A 25,416-nucleotide genomic window follows, 5' to 3' on the forward strand; every position below is an offset into this window, starting at 1 on the left:
AAGAGGGGCTTAGGATATTGGCTGTTTGGAGGGACAGCTAAACTGTCGTATCTGAGCGCCTCTGCAAAGACAGTAATTATGTATGAATGTTGGTGAAAGTGTTGAATGATGAATTTTTTATTTTGGGGTCACTCTGCCTCGGTGGGAAATGGCTGACATACTAAAAAAAAAAAAAAAAAAAAAAAAGTAAGAACAACTATTTTATATTGGTCTCTCTCTCCCCTTACTTTTTCAAAACCTGATCCCATTCATCATCAAGGTTTTTCTGGGGCTTTTCCATCTTTCCTAGTAAGCAAATGTCTCATCTTCATAAGATTGCTATTTTGTCTGCTTCCATGACCTTCATGTTACTCCATGTTCAAAACCATTACACATGTTAAGACTAATTCCATTACGTAATTACTGCCCCAGTTCATTATATCTCTTTAATCTTCATATTCGCATTCCAGTAACATCTTGTAATTTACTTCCCATTTAGATTCACCCCATATTTTGCTTTTTTCTTCCTTGGAGGTTCTTGCGTTTCCTCTCCTCCTCTTCTATGGCTGAAGGTTAATGTGCCTACTACGAATTTACTCACGTTTGTTCACTATAAATTGCATTCTCATGCTATAGCTGTGTACACAGATGGAGTAGGTTATGCAGCTGTTTTTCCAGGTGGTTATCTAGGGATGTTTACTAGTCAGCCAGGATTTTCATGTTCATATGCAGTGCATTGCAATCATATTTGCCTCATCATTTGTTTTTTACTCCAAGTGCATTACAAACTACCCAGAAATTGTTTTTTTTTTTTTTTGTATCCCATAATCCTTTGCATACAACAGTGGTTGTATTACATTTCTAGCAAGCACAACAGTCAAATTTTGCTTAGTCTCTGAATATTCCAGTGTTCAGGGTAATAAAAATGCAGACTTGGTTTTTAATCTCCATCAGTGGTGTACCTTTCTCAGAATATTGTTCAGCACTTAACCTGAAACCACTGCCAACTATGATGGTCTAGATTGGAACACGATAAACTTTTCTGTGAAGCCATAATTAGATTAATGGAAATCTTCCCACTGCGGACAGAACTGGGAAGCTACACAAGTTTACAAATTTGACAAACACAACATGGAGAAAAATCTGGTATCATTCTGTGAGGACTGCCAGGTTGCTTTATTGGTTCACCATATAAAAATAGACTGCCTTATCTATTAGAGAGGATATTGACTTCACTTCAGAGACCTACAATACTCTGATCCACTTGCTCTAATTGGCCTCCTTGCTGAAGTTCCCAACTTAGTGCAGACTCTTGCTGATTTGAAGAAAACTTAGCATATTGCACCAAATTTGACTTTAATTTTGCACATAAACTAGCTCCTCCATATCTCCTAACCATCCAGTCCTATTCTTGCACACCTCTTCTTGAAGTGCTATACGTCTCAAACAGGCATTGTACTTGTTTTTAATATAATAATCCTCTGAATAGTTTTTAGAGATTTTATGGATTATTTTTGCTTTGGGTGGCTCATACCCATGAATTAAAATCCGACCAATGAATTTTGTTCAGCGTACTTAGCGAATTTTCCCATACCAGCTCAAATCTTTATGGTTTCTTATTGTAAACACTAATGAGCTTAGATTAATGTTTAAATGAAGTTTATCTTCTAAAAAATTAAAGTGAAAATATTAAATTATCAGTAATACACATGAACTCCATGTAGTGGTAAAGGCAGTTTTTAGATTTGTTGGGACAAAGTTTTTCCCATGAATTTAGGGGAGCACTGTATGTGAAATATTTTTGAGTGCCAGTTGTAGCAAGGACAGCTAACAAGGGAAGGTGGTGACATTTGGGATTCTTTATTGTGGAAACATTTAACCAGTCAGTGGCTTCCTCAGTCCAATACAGAGAAAAATGGTGGAAGATGAGGGTGAGTTTGTCAGTCTTCCACTTTTCTTTTGTATTGATCTGAAAAAGTCACTGGCTGGTGAATTTTTTTTTTTTTATTAACTCATTGGCCGTTTCCCACCAAGGCAGGGTGGCCCGAAAAAAAAGAACTTTCATCATCATTCACTCCATCACTGTCTTGCCAGAGGCATGCTTCCACCACAGTTATAAAACTGCAACATTAACACCTCTTCAGACTGCTGGCACTGTACTTCCCATCTCCAGGAATCAAGTCCGGCCTGCCAGTTTTCCTGAATCCCTTCGTAAATGTTAGCTTGCTTACACTCCAACAGCACATCAAGTAAAGTCTTAAGAACCATTTATTTCCATTCACTCCTGTCTAACACGCTCACGCATGCTTGCTGGAAGTCCAAGCCCCTCAAAGACAAAACCTCCTTTACCCCCTCCCTCCAAACTTTCCTAGGCCAACCCAAACCCCACCTTCCCTCCACCACAGATTTATACCCTCTCGAAGTCATTCTATTTTGTTCCAACACCTCTACATGTCCAAACCATCTCAGTAACTCCTCCTCAGCCTTCTGTATAATAGTTTTGGTAATTCCACACCTCCTCCTAATCTCCAAAGTACAGATTCTCTGCATTATATTCACACCACATATTGCCCTGAGACATGACATCTCCACTGCCCCCAGCCTTCTTGTTGCAACATTCGCCACCCATGCCTCACACCCATACAGGAGCATTGGTATAACTATACTCTCATACATTCTCCTCCACAGACTCCTCAGTTCACCACTCACTTTTTTCTCCCTTGTCAGTTCTGTGATTCACCTCATCCTTTATAGACCCATCTGCTGACATGTCCACTCCCAAATATCTGAACACATTCTCCTCCTCCATACTCTCTCCCTCTAATCTGATATCCAATCTTCTGTTACCTAAATTTTTTGTTATCCTCATCACATTACTCTTTCCTATATTCACTTTTAATTTCATTCTTTTACATACTCTACCAAACTCATCAACCAACCTCTGCAACTTTTCTTCAAAATCTCCCAAAAGCACAGTGTCATTAGCAAAGAGCAACTATGACAACTCCCACTTTGTGTTAGATTCTTTATCTTTTAACTCCACACCTCTTGCCAACACCCGAACATTCACTTCTATTACTACTCCATATATAAATATATTGAACAGCCATGGTGATATCACACATCCCTGTCTGAGGCCTACTTTTACTGGGAAACAATCTCCCTCTTGCCTACATACCCTAACCTGAGCCTCACTCCTCGTTAAAACTTTTCACCACTTTCAAAAACCTACGACCTATTCCATACATTTGCAACATCTGCCACATTGCCCCCCTGTCCACCCTATCATATGCTTTTTCCAAATTCATAAATGCCACAAAAACCTCTTTACCCTTACCTAAATACTGTTCACCTACATGTTTCACCGCAAACATTTGGTCTACGCACCCCCTACCTTTCCTAAAGCCTCCTTGTTCATCTGCTGTCCTGCTTTCTGTCTTACTCATAATTCTTTTAATAATAACTCTACCATACACTTTACCAGGTATACTCAACAGACTTATTCCCCTATAATTTTTACTCTTTTTGTTTCCTTTGCCTTTATACAAAGGAACTATGCATGCTCTCTGCCAATCCCTAGGTACCTTACCCTCTTCCATACATTTATTAAATAAAAACACTAACCACTCCAAAACTATATCCCCTCCTGCTGCTTTTAATATTTCTATCTTTATCCCATCAATCTCAGCTGCTTTATCCGCTTTCATTCTACTCACTTCCCCTATTTCCACTTCCCTCCTTGCCCTATACACGAAATCACAGCTTCCCTATCTTCATCAACATTTAACAATTCCTCAAAATATTCCCTCCATCTTTCTGATACTTCTAACGATCCATTTAACCCTTTGACTGTTTTCGACGTATAAATACGTCTTACGAGCCAATGTTTCTGACGTATATATACTCAATAATTCTAGCGGCTTCAAATCAAGTGGGAGAAAGCTGGTAGGCCCACATGTAAGAGAATGGGTCTGTGTGGTCAGTGTGCACCACATAAAAAAAATCCTGCAGCACACATTGCGTAATGAGAAAAAAAAAACTGATCGTTTTTTTGGAATAAAACGCCGACTTTGAGGTGTATTTTCGTATAGTATTTATCGTTGTATTCGCGTTTTCATGGTCTTAGGTGATAAAATGGAAAACATATTACAGAAATAGAGATGATTTTCATTACTTTACGATGAAAACGACCTTGAAACTGAGCTCAAAGTAGCGGAAATGTTCTATTTTTACCAATGTTCAAGAGTAAATAAATCACACCACACGTCCAATACACGTCAACTGGGGAGTCTAATATTCTTTCACTAGTGCACTGATATTATTTATACCATTTTTACAATAATGCAGTCGTCTGCATAACAGTAAATTTTGTATTTTTTTGTATGAATAAAAAATCAAAATAGAAAGCAATAATAATATAAGAGGGGCCTAGAGATGTGACTAATGAACAGAGCATATGTTATTTTAGTGCCACGAATGTCTACCTTGTTTATTCTGGACCCTATTTTGAAATTGGCATCTTTTTTATTTTGTGTGAAATTGGCCAAATTGCCAATTTCTGACCACCATATTGGGTAGTCCAAATTAGTAAATGGGAGGTTTCTTGTACTCAGCTGATAGATAAAATGGAGTTCTAAAGAAATAGCTATGAGTTTGGTCAACTGGAACAATGGAATTGGCTGAAAATAGGGCTCAAAGTCGGCGAAATCGCCGATACGCATATGTCGCCGAGACCGCTAACTTTGCGGGAGCATAATTCCACGAGTTTTCGACCAAATTTCGAACTTTTGGTGTCATTACCATCGGGAAAAGATTCTCTATCATTTCATAAGAAAAAATAATTTTTTTTTTTTTTCAAAAATTGAGCGACATAGAATGACAGTTTCAGAGAGGGGCCTGAAACAGTCAAAGGGTTAATAACTCTCCTCTATTTTTAACTCGCAAATCCATTCTTTCCCTAGGCTTTCTCAACTTACTAATCTCTCTCCAAAACCTTTTCTTATTTTCAACAAAATTTGTTAACATCTCACCCACTCTCTCATTTGCTCTTTTTACATTGCTTCACCACTCTTAACCTCTCTTTTTCCCTCCATATACTTCTCTCTCCTTGCATCACTTCTACTTTGTAAAAACCTCTCATTTGCCAACTTTTTCTCTTACTTCTCTCTTTACATCATCATTCTACCAGTTGCTCTTCTTCCCTCCCACACCCACTTTCCTGTATCCACAAACTTCTGTTGAACACACTGACACTATTCTTAAACTTACCCCATACATCTTGTACCCCATTCCTTGTATTCTCACTAGCCTGTCTGTCCTCCAACAGTTGTTTATATCTTACCCTAACTGCCTCCTCCTTCAGTTTATAAGCCTTCACTTCTCTCTTACTTGCTGCTTCCATATTCCTTGTATCCCATCTGCCTTTTACGCTCACTGATACATCTGGTGAAATGTTTCCACAATAGAGAATCCCAAATGCACAAGTGTCTCATTCTTCAAACAGAATTATCCTCTTGGCTATTAATAAGTGGACTGGCTTGTATGTGTTGTATTGTTTATGCTTGTATTCTGAACTCCAGTTTCTTGCTAGGTTTCTTAACTTTCAGTCAATTATCCAGTGGCTTTCTAGTCTCACTCTTGATTTTGAATTCATGTAGGGAAGTGTAATTATATCTTCTAGTTTATTCCCATAGATAGTATTTTGTGTGCAGGTATTTGTAAAAATACGTAGTGGAAAGGTAGACAGCGGACATCCGAGGAGTGAAACAGATACTTGTTAAAAGTTTTGGGTGGGCAGGATTGCTAGCGTTTTCGTTGTCACATGAGCATGTATGATGGTAGATAAATTTTAGTCTTCCACTTTAAGTGTACTGAACAGTTATTTTTACTTTCTTGTGTTTCTTAATAGTTAACAAATAAGCTGCCTTGTGTAGCTTGGGGAAGAGCTATAGATATGTGAAATAATTTTCCCTTTGCTGATGCAGTTTTAGTGCATTTCAATATTCTTCTTTCAACAAATCGGCCATTTCCCACTGAGGCAGGGTGGCCCAAAAAGAAAAACAAGTTTCTTTTTTTAATTTTAGTAATGTATACAGAAGGGGATACTAGCCCCATGCTCCCGGCATTTTTGTCGACTCTTATGACACGCATGGCTTACAGAGGAAGAATTCTGTTCCACTTCCCCATGGAGATAAGAGGAAATAAGAACAAGAACTAGTAAGAAAATAGAAGAAAACCCAGAGGGGTGTGTATGTGCTTGTGCATGCATGTGTGACCTAAATATAAGTAGAAGTAACAAGATGTACCTGAAATCTTGCATGTTTATGAGACAGAAAAAAAAACACCAGCAATCCTACCATGTAAAATAATTACAGGCTTTCGTTTTACACTCATTTGGCAGGACGGTAGTACCCCCCTGGGCGGTTGCTGTCTACTAACCTACTACCTAGGGTGTTTAGATATATAAAGTACTATTTATTGCTTAATCATTTGATTTTCCCATTGTCTTTTTCTAATATTGTGCTCTACCTCTATATGTTTATTCTAGCTAACACTAAATAGTGATCTGACATATTGGTTCTTTTGAAAATGTGTGCATCATCCAGTACTTAGTCAAGCAAGCTCTTTTTTCAGTGCACCTTTTCATACTAGTTTCATTTATAGTCTAACGATGTGTATTGCATATTACCAAATATCTCTTCTAAACTTCATTCATTTGAAGGTACACCAGTGTCATTTCCTTCTGGCATGCAACACTTTCCTAGTGTGTTTTCTGCAATGGTGTTTCCCACTTCATTATTGGTTTCCCAAAATACAGTGGACCCCCGGTTTACGATATTATTTCATTCCAGGAGTATGTTCAGGTGCCAGTACTGACCGAATTTGTTCCCATAAGGAATATTGTGAATTAGATTAGTCCATTTCAGACCCCCAAACATACACATACAAACGCACTTACATAAATACACTTACATAATTTGTCGCATTGGGAGCTGATCGTAAACCGGGGGCCCACTGTACTTTTCCACTTGGTTCAAGATTCCCAGAACATTCATTAAGCAATTCACAGAACATCTCACTCAACGTACATACAATTATTCTAACCCAGTTCTCTCATACCACTTATTTTAAACCCACTATAATTCTTGAATTTTAACATAGCTTCATTTTTTGTTCTTCAAATATTCATTTAACATTATCACTACTCTTCATCTCTTATTCTCCGAGACACGCACAACTCAATTCCATTTACTGCACATTCAAAATTTCATAACTTCTGACTTCATTTCACTCAGTATTAGAATATCTAGCTTGCTTTCTTAGTGTTATTTTTGTTCTAACATCTGATATTAGCTGTTTGGAGTGACATCTAAACTGTCATATGTGAGTGCCTCTGTAGAGACATTATGTATGAATGATGGTGAAAGATTTTTCTTTTTGGTCCTCTTCAAGGGGGGCTCCTTGGTGTGGTGAAGAGGCTCTTGGTCTGAGGAATTAGACCTGTCGGTCTCCTTCCTCAGACCGAACCTAATTACCCTTCAATCCCCCCTTTCCCTATCCCATCCTCCCCTTTTTCCTCTCCTACTCCTCCTCCCCACCCCTCTCTTTTGCCCTTCCTCTTTTTGGCCTTTAGGATTTTTCCCACAGGCACACTAGTTCATAGGTATGGGGAAGGGTACCAGGGTCCATCCCATTCCATTGAGGTTCTTGGCAGTGGCGTAGTTTGCCGTGGGATCTGGATCGCCTGGGGATGTTCCGATCCCTCTCCAGTATCCCGGAGGGTGGCTTTGGGTGACTTTCGGGTGACGGGTGTATCTCTGGAAGCCACCTTTTGGATTCCAGGGGTGGTGGCCGAAGGAGGTATGCTTTGTGGCGGATATCCGGCCACCCTCTCTTTTGTCCACTGAGGTAGCTCGGCAGATGTGAGGTTGCTATCCCGGATTGCTGGTTTACTGGCATGAAGGGTAGGGTATGGCACGGGTTCCATGCTGCATCTGCGCTACTTGCGGTGCTGAGGTCCTCTTGGGCACGGAGGGAGATTTCTTGCCCTTTCATTCCTCCTAGGAACTATCCCTCCCCGGTCCCCCCCTTTTTTTTTATTCTTCTTTTTTTATTCTTTCTTAAAAACAAAAAGTAACGTAACCATGGAGTCTCAAATCCATGACCCCGCTACCCCCGGGCCCCTTATTGTTACCGCACCCGGTTCTGACCTCGCCTTGTCTTTTGGCCACTCTTTGGACACTCCTAAAGCCCCTGTACCTCTTGCTGGTGCTGTTTCCTCACCCGCTTCCGGTACCGGGGCTTCCACTGACTTCTTCGATTTGTCTGACCTCTGCTCTCCTTTGACTATGCTTCCGGCCTCTCCCTGTATGGTGCGACGATTTTCGAATCGCCAGCCCGTGTCACGTCGGACCGATTTTGGTCCCACTTCTAAACGCCAACGACAATTTCCTGACAATGTTACTTCGTTACCTTCCCATTCTACTCGGAAAAGACCGGCACGTCATGCACTCCCTCTCCACACTCAGTTTCGGACCACACAATGGACTAAATTCTTTACTTGACAACCGACTTATTCTACTGCCTATCTTTCTCTGACCATAGTATTGGCAAAGCGCTCCTATATCACATTGGTAGAGATATTTCCTTTCATGCTCTTAAGAGTGGCATGCGCATCATCACAGTCCAGAATTCTACCCAAGCTCATGATCTTTCTCTTCTTTCACACATCGATACTATTCCTATCACTATCGAAAAACATCATTCCCTCAATTCTTGTAGTGGTACTGTTATTCTGCCCCATACCATAGTCCAACAGAATTTCCAGACATGTGGCAATGACATTCTCAAACAGCTGGAACTCCAAGATCTCCCAATTCTCATGGTAAACACTTATGTTCTTCCCGCCTGCGGGCGAAGATGATGCATTTGCAATGTGGCTCGTTGAAATTTTTACAGCTGTGAACTCCCATCCTCTGTTTATGTAGCAGGACATCGGTTACAAGTTCGGAAGGTGATCCCTACACCGCAACAGTGTAGGAATTGCTGGCGATTTGGCCACCTAGCAAAATATTGCAGATCTATAGCCGAATGCCCAGTCTGTGGTGCCGATGACCATTCTAATACATCTTGCAGTCGACCTCCCTCTTGCCTTAATTGTCATGAGGCTCACCCTTCATACTCTCGCCGTTGCTAGGTCTACTTAAATGAGCGGGAAATTCGTTGCCTCAAAGAGGCAGAAGGTCTCCCTTATGCTATGGGAGTTTCTCATCTCTGCCTCCAAGGGAGACTGCCCCGTGTTTCTTATTCTCGTGTTTCAAAACGTCCCCCCACTTCTGGGGTCCCATCTTCTGCAGCCTCCTCTGTGGTTGCCAGTCCCATAGTCACTCCTGTATCTAATTCTTTTGCTGTCCTGGGCTCAGACGTCCCTACTTCAACACTTCTTCGTGTTCTCCCTCACAAACCCCGGTATCGACAAGACCTCTTACGACACCTCCTCACAATCGTCCCTCTTCTTCTCAGAGGTCCAACAAATCTCCTTTAACCCCTCCTTCCCTTCATCCACCTCCACATTTTACCTTCCCAGTCTCTGTACCTAGGCCTTCCCCTTTCATTGGCTCCTTTACAAGTGTGGAGGTTCATCCTCCTCGTACTGTGCCTTCCTCCCCTGTCCCCTCCCAAGTTTCTTCCTCTTCTGCTACCTCCCAGGTTTCTGCCTCTTCTGTTCCCTCCCACACTTCTCCAGTTCCCTCCACCATTTCACCCCTCCCCCTCCCTACCTTGGTACAGTCCATTACAGCTCCGATCTTTACTCAAACTCCTCCTCCTTCCATCTCCAATATTGTCTCCCATACGACGTCTCTGAACTCCGAAACACTTGAAGCAATCTCTGAATATATTGCAGAGACCAAACCATCAATGGACACTGATCCATCCTCTGTTCCTTCTCTTTCCTCTTCTCCATCTGCGCAACTCCTTTCTTCACAATGCACCGTTCCTTCGCTGCTTGAGCATTTTCCTTTGCCACCGCAAGTGGACTTTTGTAACCCTTCTAGTCAGTAGGTACCCTTACCTGCGGATTTCAGGTATCTTTATCGTTGCCAATCATGGCCTATTTACAGTGGAATATTTGCGGCCTCAGGGGTAATCGGGGTGAGCTTCAGATGTTGCTCTCCCAGTTTTTCCCTGTTGGTGTTTGCTTACAGGAGCCAAAATTACACTCTGCCGTTATCTATCCCATCTCAGGCTATAATTTATTGTATTCTTCAGATCCTTTTCCTGATGGGACCTTTAATGAAAGTGCCCTTCTACACACTGATATTCCGTACCATCAGCTATTTGTTCGTACTTCGCTGCATTACACAGAAGCCCGTATCCACTTGCATAGGTGGTATACACTGTTCTTTGTATCTATCTCCTTCTCGGGCATTATCTATCTCGGATATTGCCTTTCTTGTTTCGTCATTACTGCCGCTACTTCTGTTACTTGGCGATTTTAATGCCCATCATTTCCTCTGGGGAGGTCTCACTGTGATTCCTGTGGCATTCAGTTAGAGGCTTTTCTTGCTACCCACCCCCTCCATGTTTTAAGTACAGGTACTCGCACCCATTTTGATCCTCGGACTCACACACTCTCTTGCATCGATCTCTCAGTCTGCTCTTCCTCCTCCGCATTAGACTTCACCTGGTCTGTTCTCCCGGATTTACATGACAGCGATCATTTCCCAATCATTCTTTCTTCCCCTTCATATTCACCACCTCTTTGTAACCCACGCTGGCAATTTGATCAGGCAAATTGGAACCTTTACTCACAACTGTTTTTAGCAAGGTTGCTTCTTTGACCTCCATTGATGAGCTTTTACACCTCTTCTCGTCCTTCGTTTTAACCGCAGCTTCTCATTCTATACCCCAAACTTCGGGCAGGCATTCTCAGAAATGCGTGCCTTGATGGTCTCCTGCTTGTGCTCGTGCAGTACGTTTGAAACGCGCTGCGTGGGGCAGGTACTGGTACAATAGAACCATGGAGAGACTTCTTGATTTTAAGAAGAAGCATGCAATCGCTCGCCGTTTCATCCGTGACGCTAAACGCACTTGCTGGCGAGATTGTCTCCACCATCACCTCTGCTTCCTCTGAGTGCAGTCTGGAAAAAAGTACAGAAACTGATTGGTAAATATTCTCCTGACCCGGCTCCTGTTCTGCAGGTTGCCAGTGTTGATATAGCAAACCCACTAGATGTTGCCAATGAAATTGGCAATCATCTGGTCCGTATTTCTCAGGGGCTCCATCTATGCCCCTCGTTTCTTTCCTCAAAGTCTGCCAGAGAGTTAGCACCCTTGGACTTTTCTTCTCTGAGAGAAGAATAGTATAATGTGCCTTTTACACTACAGGAACTGGAGGCAACACACTCAGCTTGCCAATCATTTGCAGCTGGGCCTGACGACATTCATATTCGTATGCTGCAACATTTACATCAGTCAGCCCTTGCAGTCCTATTATGCCTTTTCAATCTTATTTGGTCACAAGTTCTTCCACAGCTGTGGAAATCTGCCATTGTTCTTCCTTTCCGCAAACCGGGTACTACGGGACGTGAAGCCTCCCACTATCGTCTCATTGCTCTTACCAGTGCAGTTTGCGATGTGATGGAACGCCTGGTAAATAGACGTTTAGTGTGGTATTTAGAGACGCACAACAGTCTCTCCACTCGTCAATATGGCTTTCGTAAAGGCTGTTCTACCATAGACCCCTTACTACGCTTGGATACGTATGTTCGTAATGCCTTTGCGAATAACCACTCAGTTATTGCCATATTTTTTGACCTTGAGAAGGCATATGACACAACTTGGAGGTATAATATTTTGGCCCAAGCCCACTCCTTAGGCCTCCGAGGCAATCTACCATCCTTCCTTAAGAACTTTTTAACTGACAGACATTTCCGTGTTCGGGTTAATAATGTGCTCTCCCCGGACTTTATCCAAGATGAAGGTGTCCCCCAGGGATGTGTTCTGAGCACAACACTTTTTCTCCTTGCTATAAATTATTTGGACTCTAGTCTTCCATCCAATATTTGGTCATTACTCTATGTTGATGACTTCGCTATTGCCTGTGCAGGCGCTGACTGTCGCCTCATTACAGTTTCTCTCCAGCAGTCAACCGTGTTTCCAATTGGGCCACCACACATGGGTTTAATTTTTCCAGTACCAAAACTCTCCAAATTACTTTCACTAGACGCTCTGTCATCTCCGATCATCCTTTATACCTCTATGGCACCCGTATTCCTGAATGTGATAGTCAGGTTTCTAGGCCTCCTCTTTGACCGTAGGTTATCCTGGAAACCTCACATTACCTCTCTGAAGACAACTTGTCACAGCTGGCTGAACCTTCTTAAAACCCTTGCTCATCTTTCATGGGGAGCTGATTGTCGAACTCTCCTTCGCCTACATTCCACCCTCATTTTATCGAAACTTGACTATGGTGACCAGATCTATTCAGCTGCCTCTCCCGCTACTCTGTCTAGCCTCAACCCTATTCATCACCAAGGATTACGTTTATGCCTTGGTGCTTTTCGCTCTTCCCCTGTTGAGAGCCTCTATGCAGAAGTGAACGTTCCATCCTTATCCGATCGCCGTGATGCCCATTGCCTTCGCTACTATGTACGCTCTCATGATCTCCGCAATCCTTCCATTTCTAGAATGGTCACCGATATTATTAGACATTATTTGTTCGCCGCCCCTGTTTGCTCCGTCCCTTCTCTCTTCGCCTACATTTGCTCTTGTCTTCTCTTCAGTTTCCACCTTTCTATGTTCATGTAGCATCTCACTTTTCCCTACCCCCCTGGGAAGTTCCAGCTGTTCGAGTCTGTTCTTTCTGACTCCCTTGCTCGAAAGCCCAACTGTCTACGGTCGCTTCCCGCTCTCTTTTTCTTGACCACTTCCACTCTCATTCTCATGCCATTGCAGTGTACACAGATGGCTCTAAGTCTTCTGACGACATAGGATTCGCAGCAGTGTTTCCGGACAACGTTGTACAAGGGCATTTACTATCATCGGCTAGTATCTTTACTGCTGAATTGTATGCCATTCTTGCAGCACTTATCCGTATTGCATCTATGCCTGTGTCATCATTTGTGGTTGTCTCAGACTCCCTTAGTGCTTTACAGGCTATACAGAAATTTGATACACCTCACCCCTTAGTCCTCCATATCCAACTTTGGCTACGCCGCATCTCTACCAAGCATAAAGATATTGTTTTTTGTTGGGTCCCTGGTCATGTTGACGTACAGGGCAATGAACAGGCAGACACAGCAGTACATGACCTACCAGTTTCATATAGAGGTGTTCCATTTACGGACTATTTTGGTGCAATAGCTACCCACCTTCACACCCGTTGGCAACAACGTTGGTCTACTCTACTCGGTAACAAACTTTAATCTATTAAACCGAGTATAGGTTACTGGCCGTCTTCTTGTCACCAGTGCCGAGGTTGGGAGACTACTCTCTCCCATCTCCGCATTGGCCATACTTGTTTTACTCATGGATATGTCATGGAGAGGCGCCCTGCTCCTCTCTGTGAGAATTGTCAGGTTCCATTATCGGTCAGCCACATTCTGTTAGACTGCCCACTTTATCAACGAGCGTGCAGAATTTACCTCCAACGTCGTCTTCGCTCCGCTGCTCTCTCTTTACCTTCCCTTCTCGCTGATGGACCCACCTTTCATCCGGACTCTCTCATTGACTTTTTGACAACAACTGACTTACTTCACAAACTCTGATACCTTCAGCCCTTTCTACCTCGATCTCTTGCTACCCTCTACCCTGCAATATCCCCTGCCCCGCTGTTTTCTGTAACCTGATTGCCCCTCCCTCCTTCTGCCACCCAATACCCTGGCTTCCTTTCCTACCTTGCAGAGCTGTATAGCCCTTGTGGCTTAGCGCTTCTTTTTGATTATAATAAAAATTTTCTTTTTGGGATTTTTCTTTTTTGGGTCACCCTGCGTCAGTGGGAAACTGCCACCATATTAAAAAAAAAAAAACTGTACTATATCCATGTACGTTCATACAATCCTAGTGCTGCTTTTTTTTTTTTTTTAGTAGCATAGAAAAACGTGGATTACCAGCCTGGATATTAGTTGTACTATTAAGATATTCATGGCTAAAGAGGAAAACATTCTTAGCTGTTTTCCTATGTAGTTGAAAAGAAAATGGTACAGTGGTAGGTAAGAACTAATATATTAAGGAAGAAAAAGTCTATTAAAGGTAAAGAGAATAATGTATATTTGTAAAAATTTACAAGCCACCTTGTATTTTCACGCAACACAATTTACATGCCATCATGAAGATTCACGCAACACAGTTTACAAGCCATCTTGTAGGTTCATACAACACAATTTACAAGCCACCTTGTAGGTTCATTAAACACAAACAAGCAATCATGTCTATGTAAAACATTTAACTGGCTTCCATTTCACTATCATGGGAGGGCAGTAGTACCTCCTTGGATATTGCAATTAACGTACCTACCTCTCTTCAATTATGCTTGCTAAATTATAGTTGTTTTAATACTTTGTAGGGCGAGTGTGCTACTTTTAGCTAATACGCATGTTAGAACAGATGTTTTGAAGTTGATCTTGGTTGGTACATCAGATGTAGATTATTTTTTACATGGTAATATTTTTAAGGCATTAATAACATTTGTGTAAAATGTGGTACAGTGCTGTTACTTAGATTGTATCACAGTATAATTCACAGATATACAAATTGAGAATGGAACTATGAATGTTTTGATCTGTCTTGGACATTAAGAGTTTCATCTCTAATTTGTGGGACAGTTGTAAATTGTTGCAGCTAAAATATTGTCAGTACACTGGTTGTAAATCGTTCTGCCCACACTGTCTGCCAGTAGCTTCTACTGTATTTGAATGATGCTTTACTGATATAACAGATTGACTTTTAATGTCTTGTAATATCAGTAGCTTATAATATCCTTATCTTATTCTTGTATTTTGTAGGAAAAGCTTTTTATATAGTTGTACATTTCACTATTTAGCAATTCTTTATAGCAGAGCTTCCTTAACTGTAAAAAAGAATATTGACTTTTGAACTGCAGACTCTTAATTTACTACTGACACACAAGTGATATAGTACACAAATAACCTGCACATAAAAGAGAGAAGCTTACGACGACGTTTCGGTCCGACTTGGACCATTTACAAAGTCACATTAACCAGAAGTGGAGCAGGACGGCTATATATAGGCAGGAAGAGGTGGTGGTGGTAGTAGTAGTAGTAGTAGTACAAGAATGGTATATAATACCAACAAGATGAAATTAAGACACATGAGCAACACCTGGGCGTCTCTATCGTAGACGTTTTGCCATCCAGCCAGCCACTGGATGGCGAAACGTCCACAACAAAGACACCCAGATGCCGCACGTGTCTTAATTTCATCAGTAGTAGTAGTAGTAGTAGAGGTATTGTGCCTTTTTTTTGTTATAAGTGATATAGTAGGTAATTATTATTCTTTCAACAAACCGGCCTTATCCCACCGAGGCAGGATGGCCCAGAAAGAAAAACGAAAGTTTCTCTTTAAATTTAATTTATACAGGAGAAGGGGTTACTAGCCCCTTGCTCCTGGCATTTTAGTCACCTCTTACAACACGCATGGCTTACGGAGGAAGAATTTTGTTCCACTTCCCCATGGAGATGAGAGGAAATAAACAAGAGTAAGAACTAGTAAGAAAATAAAGAAAACCCAGAGGGGAGTGTATATTTATGCTTGTACATGCATGTGTAGTGTGATCTAAGTGTAAGTAAAAGTAGCAAGACTTACTTGAAATCTTGCATGTTTATGAGACAGAGAAAAGACACAAGCAATCCTACTATCATGTAAAACAAGTACACAGGCTTCCGTTTTACTCGCTTGGCAGGATGGTAGTACCTCCCTGGGCGGTTGCTGTCTACCAGCCTACTACCTAGAATAATAGGTAATTATGTGATATTAAAAGCTTTTTCTAAAAGATCGGTTGGCTTCATATAAAGGATAATAAATTTTTTCAATTATCGGCCATAGTTTCAGCAACATGCACTTTACGTATTTAGTATCTTAGCTTGGATGAGTAAATGGGCTGGTATTAGCATTCTTCTGTTAATGGATTTTATTAATGATTTAATAGACAAACTTTATGCAGTAAGTGTAGAGCTCCTAATGTGTATAACATAAGTTCCATTCTTAATTCATTTGATGCATCTACTTTGAATTTTTCAAGACATTCTTTGGCATGTATTAGGTAGCTAGTTTCCTTGTATACTAGCTATATACTTTAGTAGCTATGTTATTTTGAATCATTTAATAATTGAATACGAATCAGTGAAATAATAATTTGAAGGGGAAAGAGTTTACTTTTTGGTAATTTTTTATTTTTGCATTTATATGGTATACATTATAGTTTTCAAGACTTAATTTCTTTATCATCGGTATACTTTAATGGATTATATATGCATATGCACATAGTTGAAATCATGTACTTGTTTAATATAGTGTGTTATCATTTCTTAAATATTAATATTTTTGTGGATCTTTAGGATGGTATCCAGCGGCGCAGTGAGAGGGAGAACATGAGGAGTTCAGCAGTTCATGGAACCAAGAAAACTCCATTGATACATCATCCATCTCCTCGGCACCCTCCCCCAGGCCTTCCCAAAACTCCTAAGACATTACCTCGGATAGCTATACGTCGTTCTCCCCGACACAGTGGTAATCGCTCTGTACGGCGATCACCGAAGAGTGCAACAGTTTCACGGCTTGCAACTCCATCTTCATCATCAGCTTTTAGATCGCCACACATTGGAGGATCTCGTCGTGGAACTCCAAACAGATGGAGCAAACTTAGTTTTCTAATCTGATTTATCTTCTAAATGCGTAAATTTTTATCATTGGACACACGCCTATTCCAAAGGAAATATGTTTGTGTGAAATGTATGCAATATTATAAGATGATAGGATTATTTTATTGTTTGATGGTTATAGATCTGTAATCAGAACATTTAGAAATTTACTAACGTAGTATTGCTTTCATAATCAGGTGTAACAATCGGGCATTACTTTAATACATTCAATAGCAAGTTATCACTTGCATGAAGAAGTTGCAGGTTCGATAATACAGTGTTCAAGAAACTTTGTTGGCAGTGTACTATAACACCATTTGTCAACATGTTTACAGTTTCTAGCATCCATTGTAGCACTGTATTAATTGCTGTGTACCAAATATATCCTATGTGTAGATTTTAATGTACATGGATACATTTGTTGTAAACCTTTTACTAAGACCATGTTTTAAAGGTAGTTATGACCATCCCAACATCACTGATAATTGAGCTCAAATATAAGACTTCGCATCTAATTTTTTAGTACCTCTAATATTGGTTGTTAGCCATCTTAAGATCTGCATGCACTGACAACTTGTTTGTATAGATGAGTCAGTAGCAGGGTTATTTTTTGGGTGCATGTATTTGATAAGTGTTGAGTTTATATTGATATTTTAAGATGGAATATTTCTAGCTGGCAAATTATTTTGGCATCTCTTAAAATACCCCCAGCAGACTTAGATTGGGTTCAGTATTGTATTGGATTCACAAAACATTTACCAAATTAATATTGAATCACTGGGTCTTGGATCTTTTGAAGGTTGCACCTAACATTGCTGTCTTATATTTAATCTTGATCAACTGGATCTCTTCCATCACCAAGTTCATACATTAAAAGATTTTAATAATCATGCAACTCCTCATCTCAGCAGATTATTATTGCATATTGAATCACTGTAATTTTTAATACATTTTCATTCATCAGTGTGCCTGGTACATCACCTTTTTGTAATTAACTCATTTAAATAACATTTTAAATTTTTATCAATACCTATGACCCCTCCAGATTTAGTGCTTAGTTTTGATATTGATACCTGTACTTTATATAAATTCATTCACCAAACTAAGTATTTATCTTGCCTATAATGTTGCAGGTGTCTTACTGGGCATGGCAAAAATTCAAGTACACTTGCTGGCAAGTAGTGTGACTCTTTGCATACAGAGTATAGACTGCTGCTGCTTCATGGCTTATATTAAAAGTACAGTACTTAAAAATTACCCTGTAAATTCAGCTGGTACCTATACTACTTGCAAACAGTTTTGTGTATTCCCTCTAGAGTGTATAATACATTTTCAGTAATATAAAAGTTAACTAATTTGCCATGAATAACTTCTTTCTGTTAAAAGGTTAATTATAAATATTCATTAAGTTTTTCTGTCATACTTTTAATTTGCTTACATCACTGTAAGCATTTGCTACAAAAGGTTCAAAAGTGGCATTGTTTAGTTAGTGTGAATTGGTTTAAGGTCATCTAACAAAGTTTTTAAGCTTGTGATGAATTGGAGAAACCAAGTTTGGCTTCATGTCAAGCTTCAACAGAACTTGAAATTGGTTACAGGTATATATGCAGTAAATGGATGTCTGGAAGGTGGTGCCATGAGAACCGATTGATGCTACTAAATGTTTTAAAGGAAACATAGCCTGAAAGGCACCAAGATTTTTAGAAAATAGATTTTCTTTTAATCGAGAGTAACAAGTCGATTTGCGATGAACTTTTGACATATTAGTTTATGTATATATGAAACAAAATAGAAGCAAATGTATCAAGGCTATTATGCATAATATAAAATAGGTATATTTTTTCAACACTGCCCATCTTCTACCGAGGCAGGGTAACCCCAAAAAGAAACATTTTCCATAGCTACAGTAAGAAATACAAAGTACGTCAGTTTTTACCCAGGTGTCATTAAAACTCAGTTTACCACTATTCTTGCCTTAATGATGTACATCTTAATTACTCTTGTTTTCATTGACATATTGCAGCATTTGAATTGTATATACTGTATATGTAGTCAGTAATGGTTATGCACATCTTTCTTAGATGTGCTGTACAAGCACTCGAATGAAAATTTTTTAGTTTTTGCCTTATTCATTTTTGGTATTGCTGAAAACTTGATTGTGAGAAGTTACACTAATTTGCTTTGAGTTAATTTTGATTTGGGAGCTTCTACAGTATATATAACATACATTATAGCTTTAAATCTTTTACATGTATATAATCCTGCACCATTGAATTTTTTTTTTTTTTTTTTGTACAAGTAGACTAGCCACAGGGAGAGCATTGCATAAGTCAAATTATCCAATTGTTAATTAGGTTTAAATTTATTGCAGTATGTCATATTGGCATCACATTTCATTCACTGAATTATTTCTTCAGAAAACCAGCTTAGTAATAAGCTGTATTGATCTTATCAGAAGCTCTTCATATTTGCATCTAATATGTGAACTGCAGTTAAATTTTTTAAGATATTGATATAAGGGAACTTGTTTTATGAAAAGCTGTATTTTATTATAAAGTGTATTCATAGATGATGCAGTGTCATTAATCTATGCAATAACTTGCATTATTATAACAGCTCCGAAACACTGTACATATTCCTGTCTAAGTGAGTTTTATTAAACTTGAGTGTAAGTGGGTGTGAATGTAATTCACTTAGCTTTTGCAATAAATTAATTATAAATGTTCTTTCTTTGTCTTACCTGGAGTCTACCTGAAGGGTTCCAGTGATCAATGCCCCTGCGGCCCGGTCCACGACCAGGCAGCTACTGCCGACTGCATGCAATGAAATGTACCAACCATAGCCCGGTTGGTCAGGTATTCCTCTTCAAGGGGGTTCCTTGGCATGGTGAAGAGGCTCTTGGTCTGAGGAATTAGACCTGTTGGTCTCCCTCCTCAGACCAAACCTAATTACCCCCCAATCCCCCCTCCCTTATCCCATCCTCCCTTTTTCTTTTCCTCCTCCTCCTCCCCACCCCTCCCTATTACCCTTCCTCTTTTTTTTTTTTTTTTTTTTCCCACAGGCATGCTAGTTCCTGGGTAGGGGAAAGGGTACTGGATTCCATCCCATTCCGTTGAGGTTCTTGGCAGTGGTGTAGTTTGCTGTGGAATCTGGATCGCCTGGGGATGTCCTAATCCCCCTCCGGTCTCCCAGGGAGTGGCTTTGGGGATCTTTCGGGTGACGGGTGTATCTCTGGAGGCTGCCTTTCGGATTCCAGGGGTGGTGGCCAAAGGAGGTGTGCTTTGTGGCGGATATCTGGCCGCCCTCTCTTGTCCACTGAGGTAGCTCGGCAGATGTGAGGTTCCTATCCCGGATTGCTGGTTTACTGGCATGATGGGTAGGGTATGGCACGGGTTCCATGCTGCATCTGCACTACTTGCGGTGCTGAGGTCCTCTTGGGTGCGGAGGGAGATTTCTGGCCCTCTCATTCCTCCCAGGAACTATCCCTCCTCAGTCCCCCCCTTTTTTATTTTTATTTTCTTATTTTCAAGAAAAAAAAAAAGTAACCTAACCATGGAAGCCATAGTCCATGAACTTGCTACCCCCGGGCACGTTCTTGATACCGCACCCCGTTCTGACCCCGCCTCGTCTTTGGACCACTCTTCGGACACTCCTAATGCCTCTGTACTTCTTGCCGGTGCTGTTTCCTCACCCGCTTCAGGTACTGAGGTCTCGACTGACTCCTTCGATTTATCTGACCTCCGCTCTCCTTTGACTATGCTTCCGGCCTCTCCCTCTACGGTGCGGCAATTTTTGAATCGCCGGCCCGTTCCACGTCGGACCAACTGTGGTCCCACTCCTAAATGCCAACGACAATTACCTGCTGATGATACTTCCCTACCTTCTCATTCTTCTCAGAAAAGATCGACACGTCCTGCACTCCCTTTCCACGCTCAGTTTCAGAATGCACAATGGACTAAATTCTTCACTTTACGACCGACTTCCTCTATTATCTATCTTTCCGACCATAGTATTGGCAAGGCACTCCTACGCCATGTTGGTAAAGATATTTCTTTTCATGCTCTTAAGAGTGGTACACGCATCATCACTGTACAGAATGCTACCCAAGCTCATGATCTTTCTCTTCTTTCCCATATCGATACTGTTCCTGTAACTATTGAAAAACATCATTCCCTTAATTTTTGTAGTGGTACTGTCATTCTGCCCCATACCATAGTTCAACAAAATTTCCAGACATGTGGCAATGACATTCTTGAACAGCTGGAACTCCAAGATCTCCCAATCCTCAAGGTAGACACTTATGTTCTTCCTGCCCGCGGGCGGAGACGATACCCTAGCAATGTGGCTCGTTTAACTTTTGACAGCCGTGAACTCCCATCCTCAGTTTATGTAGCAGGACATAGGTTACAAGTTCGAAAGGTGATCCCTACACCGCAACAGTGTAGAAATTGCTGGCGATTTGGCCATCCAGCGAAATATTGCAGATCTATCGCCGAATGCCCAGTCTGTGGTGCCGATGACCATTCTAATACGTCTTGCAATCGACCTCCCTCTTGCCTTAATTGTCATGAGGCCCACCCTTCGTACTCTTGCCTTTGCCAAGTCGACTTAAATGAGCGGGAAATCCGTTACCTCAGAGGCAGAAGGTCTCCCTTATGCCATGGCAGTTTCTCATCTCCGCCTCCAAGGGAGACTACCTCGTGTTTCTTATTCCCGTGTTTCAAAACGTCCCCCCACTTCTGCGGTCCCATCTTCTGCAGCCTCCTCTGTGGTTACCTCTCCCATAGTCACTCATGTATCTCATTCTTTTGCTGTCCTGGGCTCAGACGTCCCTACTTCAACGCCTCAGTCTGTTCTCGCTTCTTCGTGTTCTCCCTCACAAGCCTTGGTATCGACGAGATCTCGTCAGAACCTCCTACCAATCGTCCCTCTACTTCTCAGAAGTCAAAAAAAGGTCCTTTAACCCCTCCTTCCCTTCTTCCACCTCCTCATTTTACCTTCCCTGTCTCTGTACCTGGTTTTTCCCCTCTCACTGGCTCTGTTAGAAGTGTAGAGGTTCACCCTCCTCCTTGTACTATACCTTCCTCCCCTGTTCCCTCCCAAGTTTCTTCCTCTTCTGCCACCTCCCAGGTTTCTGCCTCTTCTGTCCCCTTCCATGCTTCTCCAGTTCCCTCCACCCTTTTGCCTCCCCCCTACCTTGGTACAGTCCATTACAGTTCCAATCTTTACTCATCCTTCCCCTACCATCTCCAATATTGTCTCCCATACGACGTCTCTGAATTCCGAAACACTTGAAGCAATCTCTGAATATATTGCATAGATCAAACCATCAATGGACACTGATCCACCCTCTGTTCCTTCTCTCTCCTCTCCTCCATCTGCGCAACTCCTTTCTTCACAGCACACTGTTCCTTCACTGCTTGAACGTTTTCCGCTGCCTCCGCATGTGGACTTTTCTAACCCCTCTGGTCCGTAGGAACCCTTACCTGTGGATTTCAGGTATCTTTATCGTTGCCAATCATGGCCTATTTACAGTGGAATATACGCGGCCTCGGGTAATCGGGGTGAGCTTCAGATGTTACTCTCCCAGTTTTCCCCTGTTGGTGTTTGCTTACAGGAACCAAAATTACACTCTGCTGTTATCTATCCCATCTCAGGCTATAATTTATTGTATTCTTCAGATCCTTTTCCTGATGGGACCTTTAATGAAAGTGCCCTTCTACGCACTGATAATCCATACCATCAGCTATTTGTTCGTACTTCGCTGCATTACACAGCAGCCCGTATCCACTTGCATAGGTGGTATACGCTCTGTTCTTTATATATCTCTCCTCCTCGGGCATTATCTATTCCAGATACTGCCTTTCTTGTTTCGTCATTACCGCCACTGCTTCTGTTACTTGGCGATTTTAATGCCCATCATTTCCTCTGGGGGGTCTCACTGTGATTCCCGTGGCATTCAGTTAGAGGCTTTTCTTGCTACCCACCCACTCCATGTTTTAAATATGGGTACTCGCACCCATTTTGATCCTCGGACTCACTCTCTCTTGCATCGATCTCTCAGTCTGCTCTTTCTCCGCCGCATTAGACTTCACCTGGTCTGTTCTCCCGGATTTACATGACAGCGATCATTTCCCAATCATTCTTACTTCCCCTTCATATTCACCACCTCTTCATATCCCACTCTGGCAATTTGATCAGGCAAATTGGAACCTTTACTCACAACTAACTGTTTTTAGTGAGGTTCCTTCTGCGTCCTCCATTGATGAGCTTTTACACCTCTTCTTGTCCTCCGTTTTAACCGCAGCTTCTCATTCTATACCCCAAACTTCGGGCAGGCATTCTCAGAAATGCGTGCCTTGGTGGTCTCCTGCTTGTGCTCGTGCAGTACGTTTGAAACGCGCTGCGTGGGGCAGGTACCGGTACAATAGAACCACGGAGAGACTTCTTGATTTTAAGCAGAAGCGTGCAATCGCTCGCCGTTTCATCCGTGACGCTAAACACACTTGCTGGCGAGATTGTCTCCACCATCACCTCTGCTTCCTCTGAGTGCAGTCTGGAAAAAAGTACGAAAACTGAGTGGTAAATATGCTCCTGTTCTGCGGGTTGCCGGTGTTGATATAGCAAACTCACTAGATGTTGCTAATGAAATTGGCAATCATCTGGTCCGTATTTCTCAGGGGCTCCATCTATGCCCCTCATTTCTTTCCTCAAAGTCTGCCAGAGAGTTAGCACCCTTGGATTTCTCAGAAGAACAGTATAATGTGCCTTTTACACTTCAAGAACTGGAGGCAACACACTCAGCTTGCCGATCATCGGCAGCTGGGCCCGACGACATTCATATTCGTATGCTACAACATTTACATCAGTCAGCCCTTGCAGTCCTACTACGCCTTTTCAATCTTATTTGGTCACAAGGAGTTCTTCCACAGCTGTGGAAATCTGCCATTGTTCTCCCTTTCCGCAAACCGGGCACTACGTGACATGAAGCCTCCCACTATCGTCCCATTACTCTTACCAGTGCAGTTTGCAAAGTGATGGAACGCCTGGTAAATAGATGTTCAGTGTGGTATTTAGAGACACACAACAGTCTCTCCACTCGTCAATATGGCTTTCGTAAGGGCCGTTCTACCATAGACCCCTTACTACGCTTGGATACATATGTTCGTAATGCCTTTGCGAATAACCACTCGGTTATTGCCATATTTGACCTTGAGAAGGCATATGACACAACTTGGAGGTATAATATTTTGGCCCAAGCCCACTCCTTAGGCCTCCGAGGCAATCTACCATCCTTCCTTAAGAGCTTTTTAACTGACAGACATTTCCGTGTTCGGGTTAATAATGTGCTCTCCCCGGACTTTATCCAAGATGAAGGTGTCCCCCAGGGATGTGTTCTGAGCACAACACTTTCTCCTTGCTATAAATGATTTGGCCTCTAGTCTTCCATCCAATATTTGGTCATCACTCTATGTTGATGACTTCGCTATTGCCTGTGCAGGCGCTGACTGTCACCTCATTACAGTTTCTCTCCAGCATGCGGTCGACCGTGTTTCCAATTGGGCCACCACCCATGGGTTTAAATTTTCCAGTACCAAAACTCGCCAAATTACTTTCACTAGACGCTCTGTCATCTCCGATCATCCTTTGTACCTCTATGGCTCCCGTATCCCTGAATGTGATAGGTTTCTGGGCCTCCTCTTTGACCATAGGTTATCCTGGAAACCTCACATTACCAATCTGAAAGCAACTTGTCACAGCCGGCTGAACCTTCTTAAAACCCTTGCTCATCTTTCATGGGGAGCTGATCGTCGAACTCTCCTTCGCCTACATTCCACCCTCATTTTATCGAAACTTGACTATGGTGACCAGATCTATTCAGCGGCCTCTCCTGCTACTCTCTCTAGCCTTAACCCCATTCATCACCAAGGATTACGTTTATGCCTTGATGCTTTTCGCTCTTCCCCTGTTGAGAGCCTCTATGCAGAAGTGAACGTTCCATCCTTATCCGATCGCCATGATGCCCATTGCCTTTGCTACTATGTACGCTCTCATGATCTCCGCAATCCTTCCATTTATAGAATGGTCACTGATATTATTAGACATTATTTGTTCGCCGCCCCTGTTTACTCCGTCCCTTCTCTCTTCGCCTACATTCGCTCTTGTCTTCTCTTCAATTACCACCTTTCTATGTTCATGTAGCTTCTCACTTTTCCCTACCCCCCTGGGAAGTTCCAGCTGTTCGAGTCTGTTCTTTCTCTCTCCCTTGCTCGAAAGCTCAACTGTCTACGGTCGTTTCCCGTTCTCTTTTTCTTGACCACTTTCACTCTCATTCTCATGCCATTGCAGTGTACACAGATGGCTCTAAGTCTTCTGATGGCGTAGGATTCGCAGCAGTGTTTCCGGACAACGTCGTACAAGGGCATTTAATATCTTTGGCTAGTATCTTCACTGCTGAATTGTATGCCATTCTTGCAGCACTTATCTGTATTGCATCTATGCCTGTGTCATCATTTGTGGTTGTCTCAGACTCCCTTAGTGCTTTACAGGCTATACA

At 41.8% G+C, this 25,416-nt stretch overlaps 1 protein-coding gene across 4 annotated transcripts in view; it reads left to right on the forward strand.

Annotated features, from left to right (window-relative positions):
• Positions 1 to 19,581, forward strand: part of LOC128687661 (protein regulator of cytokinesis 1) — a 76,812-nt gene extending 57,231 nt beyond the window's left edge. For 2 of the 4 annotated variants that reach the window (XM_070083893.1, XM_070083894.1), the window contains exon 14: positions 16,557 to 19,581. In XM_070083893.1, the coding sequence (XP_069939994.1) occupies positions 16,557 to 16,877 (321 nt within the window). In that variant the 3' untranslated portion in view covers positions 16,878 to 19,581. The remainder of the gene's footprint in view (positions 1 to 16,556) is intronic. The other 2 variants (XR_011391856.1, XM_070083896.1) reach the window with 2 other exon arrangements.
• The last annotated feature ends 5,835 nt before the right edge of the window (positions 19,582 to 25,416 follow it).

The sequence above is a fragment of the Cherax quadricarinatus genome, chromosome 11, assembly GCF_038502225.1.
Source record: "Cherax quadricarinatus isolate ZL_2023a chromosome 11, ASM3850222v1, whole genome shotgun sequence".
Taxonomy (NCBI): domain Eukaryota; kingdom Metazoa; phylum Arthropoda; class Malacostraca; order Decapoda; family Parastacidae; genus Cherax; species Cherax quadricarinatus.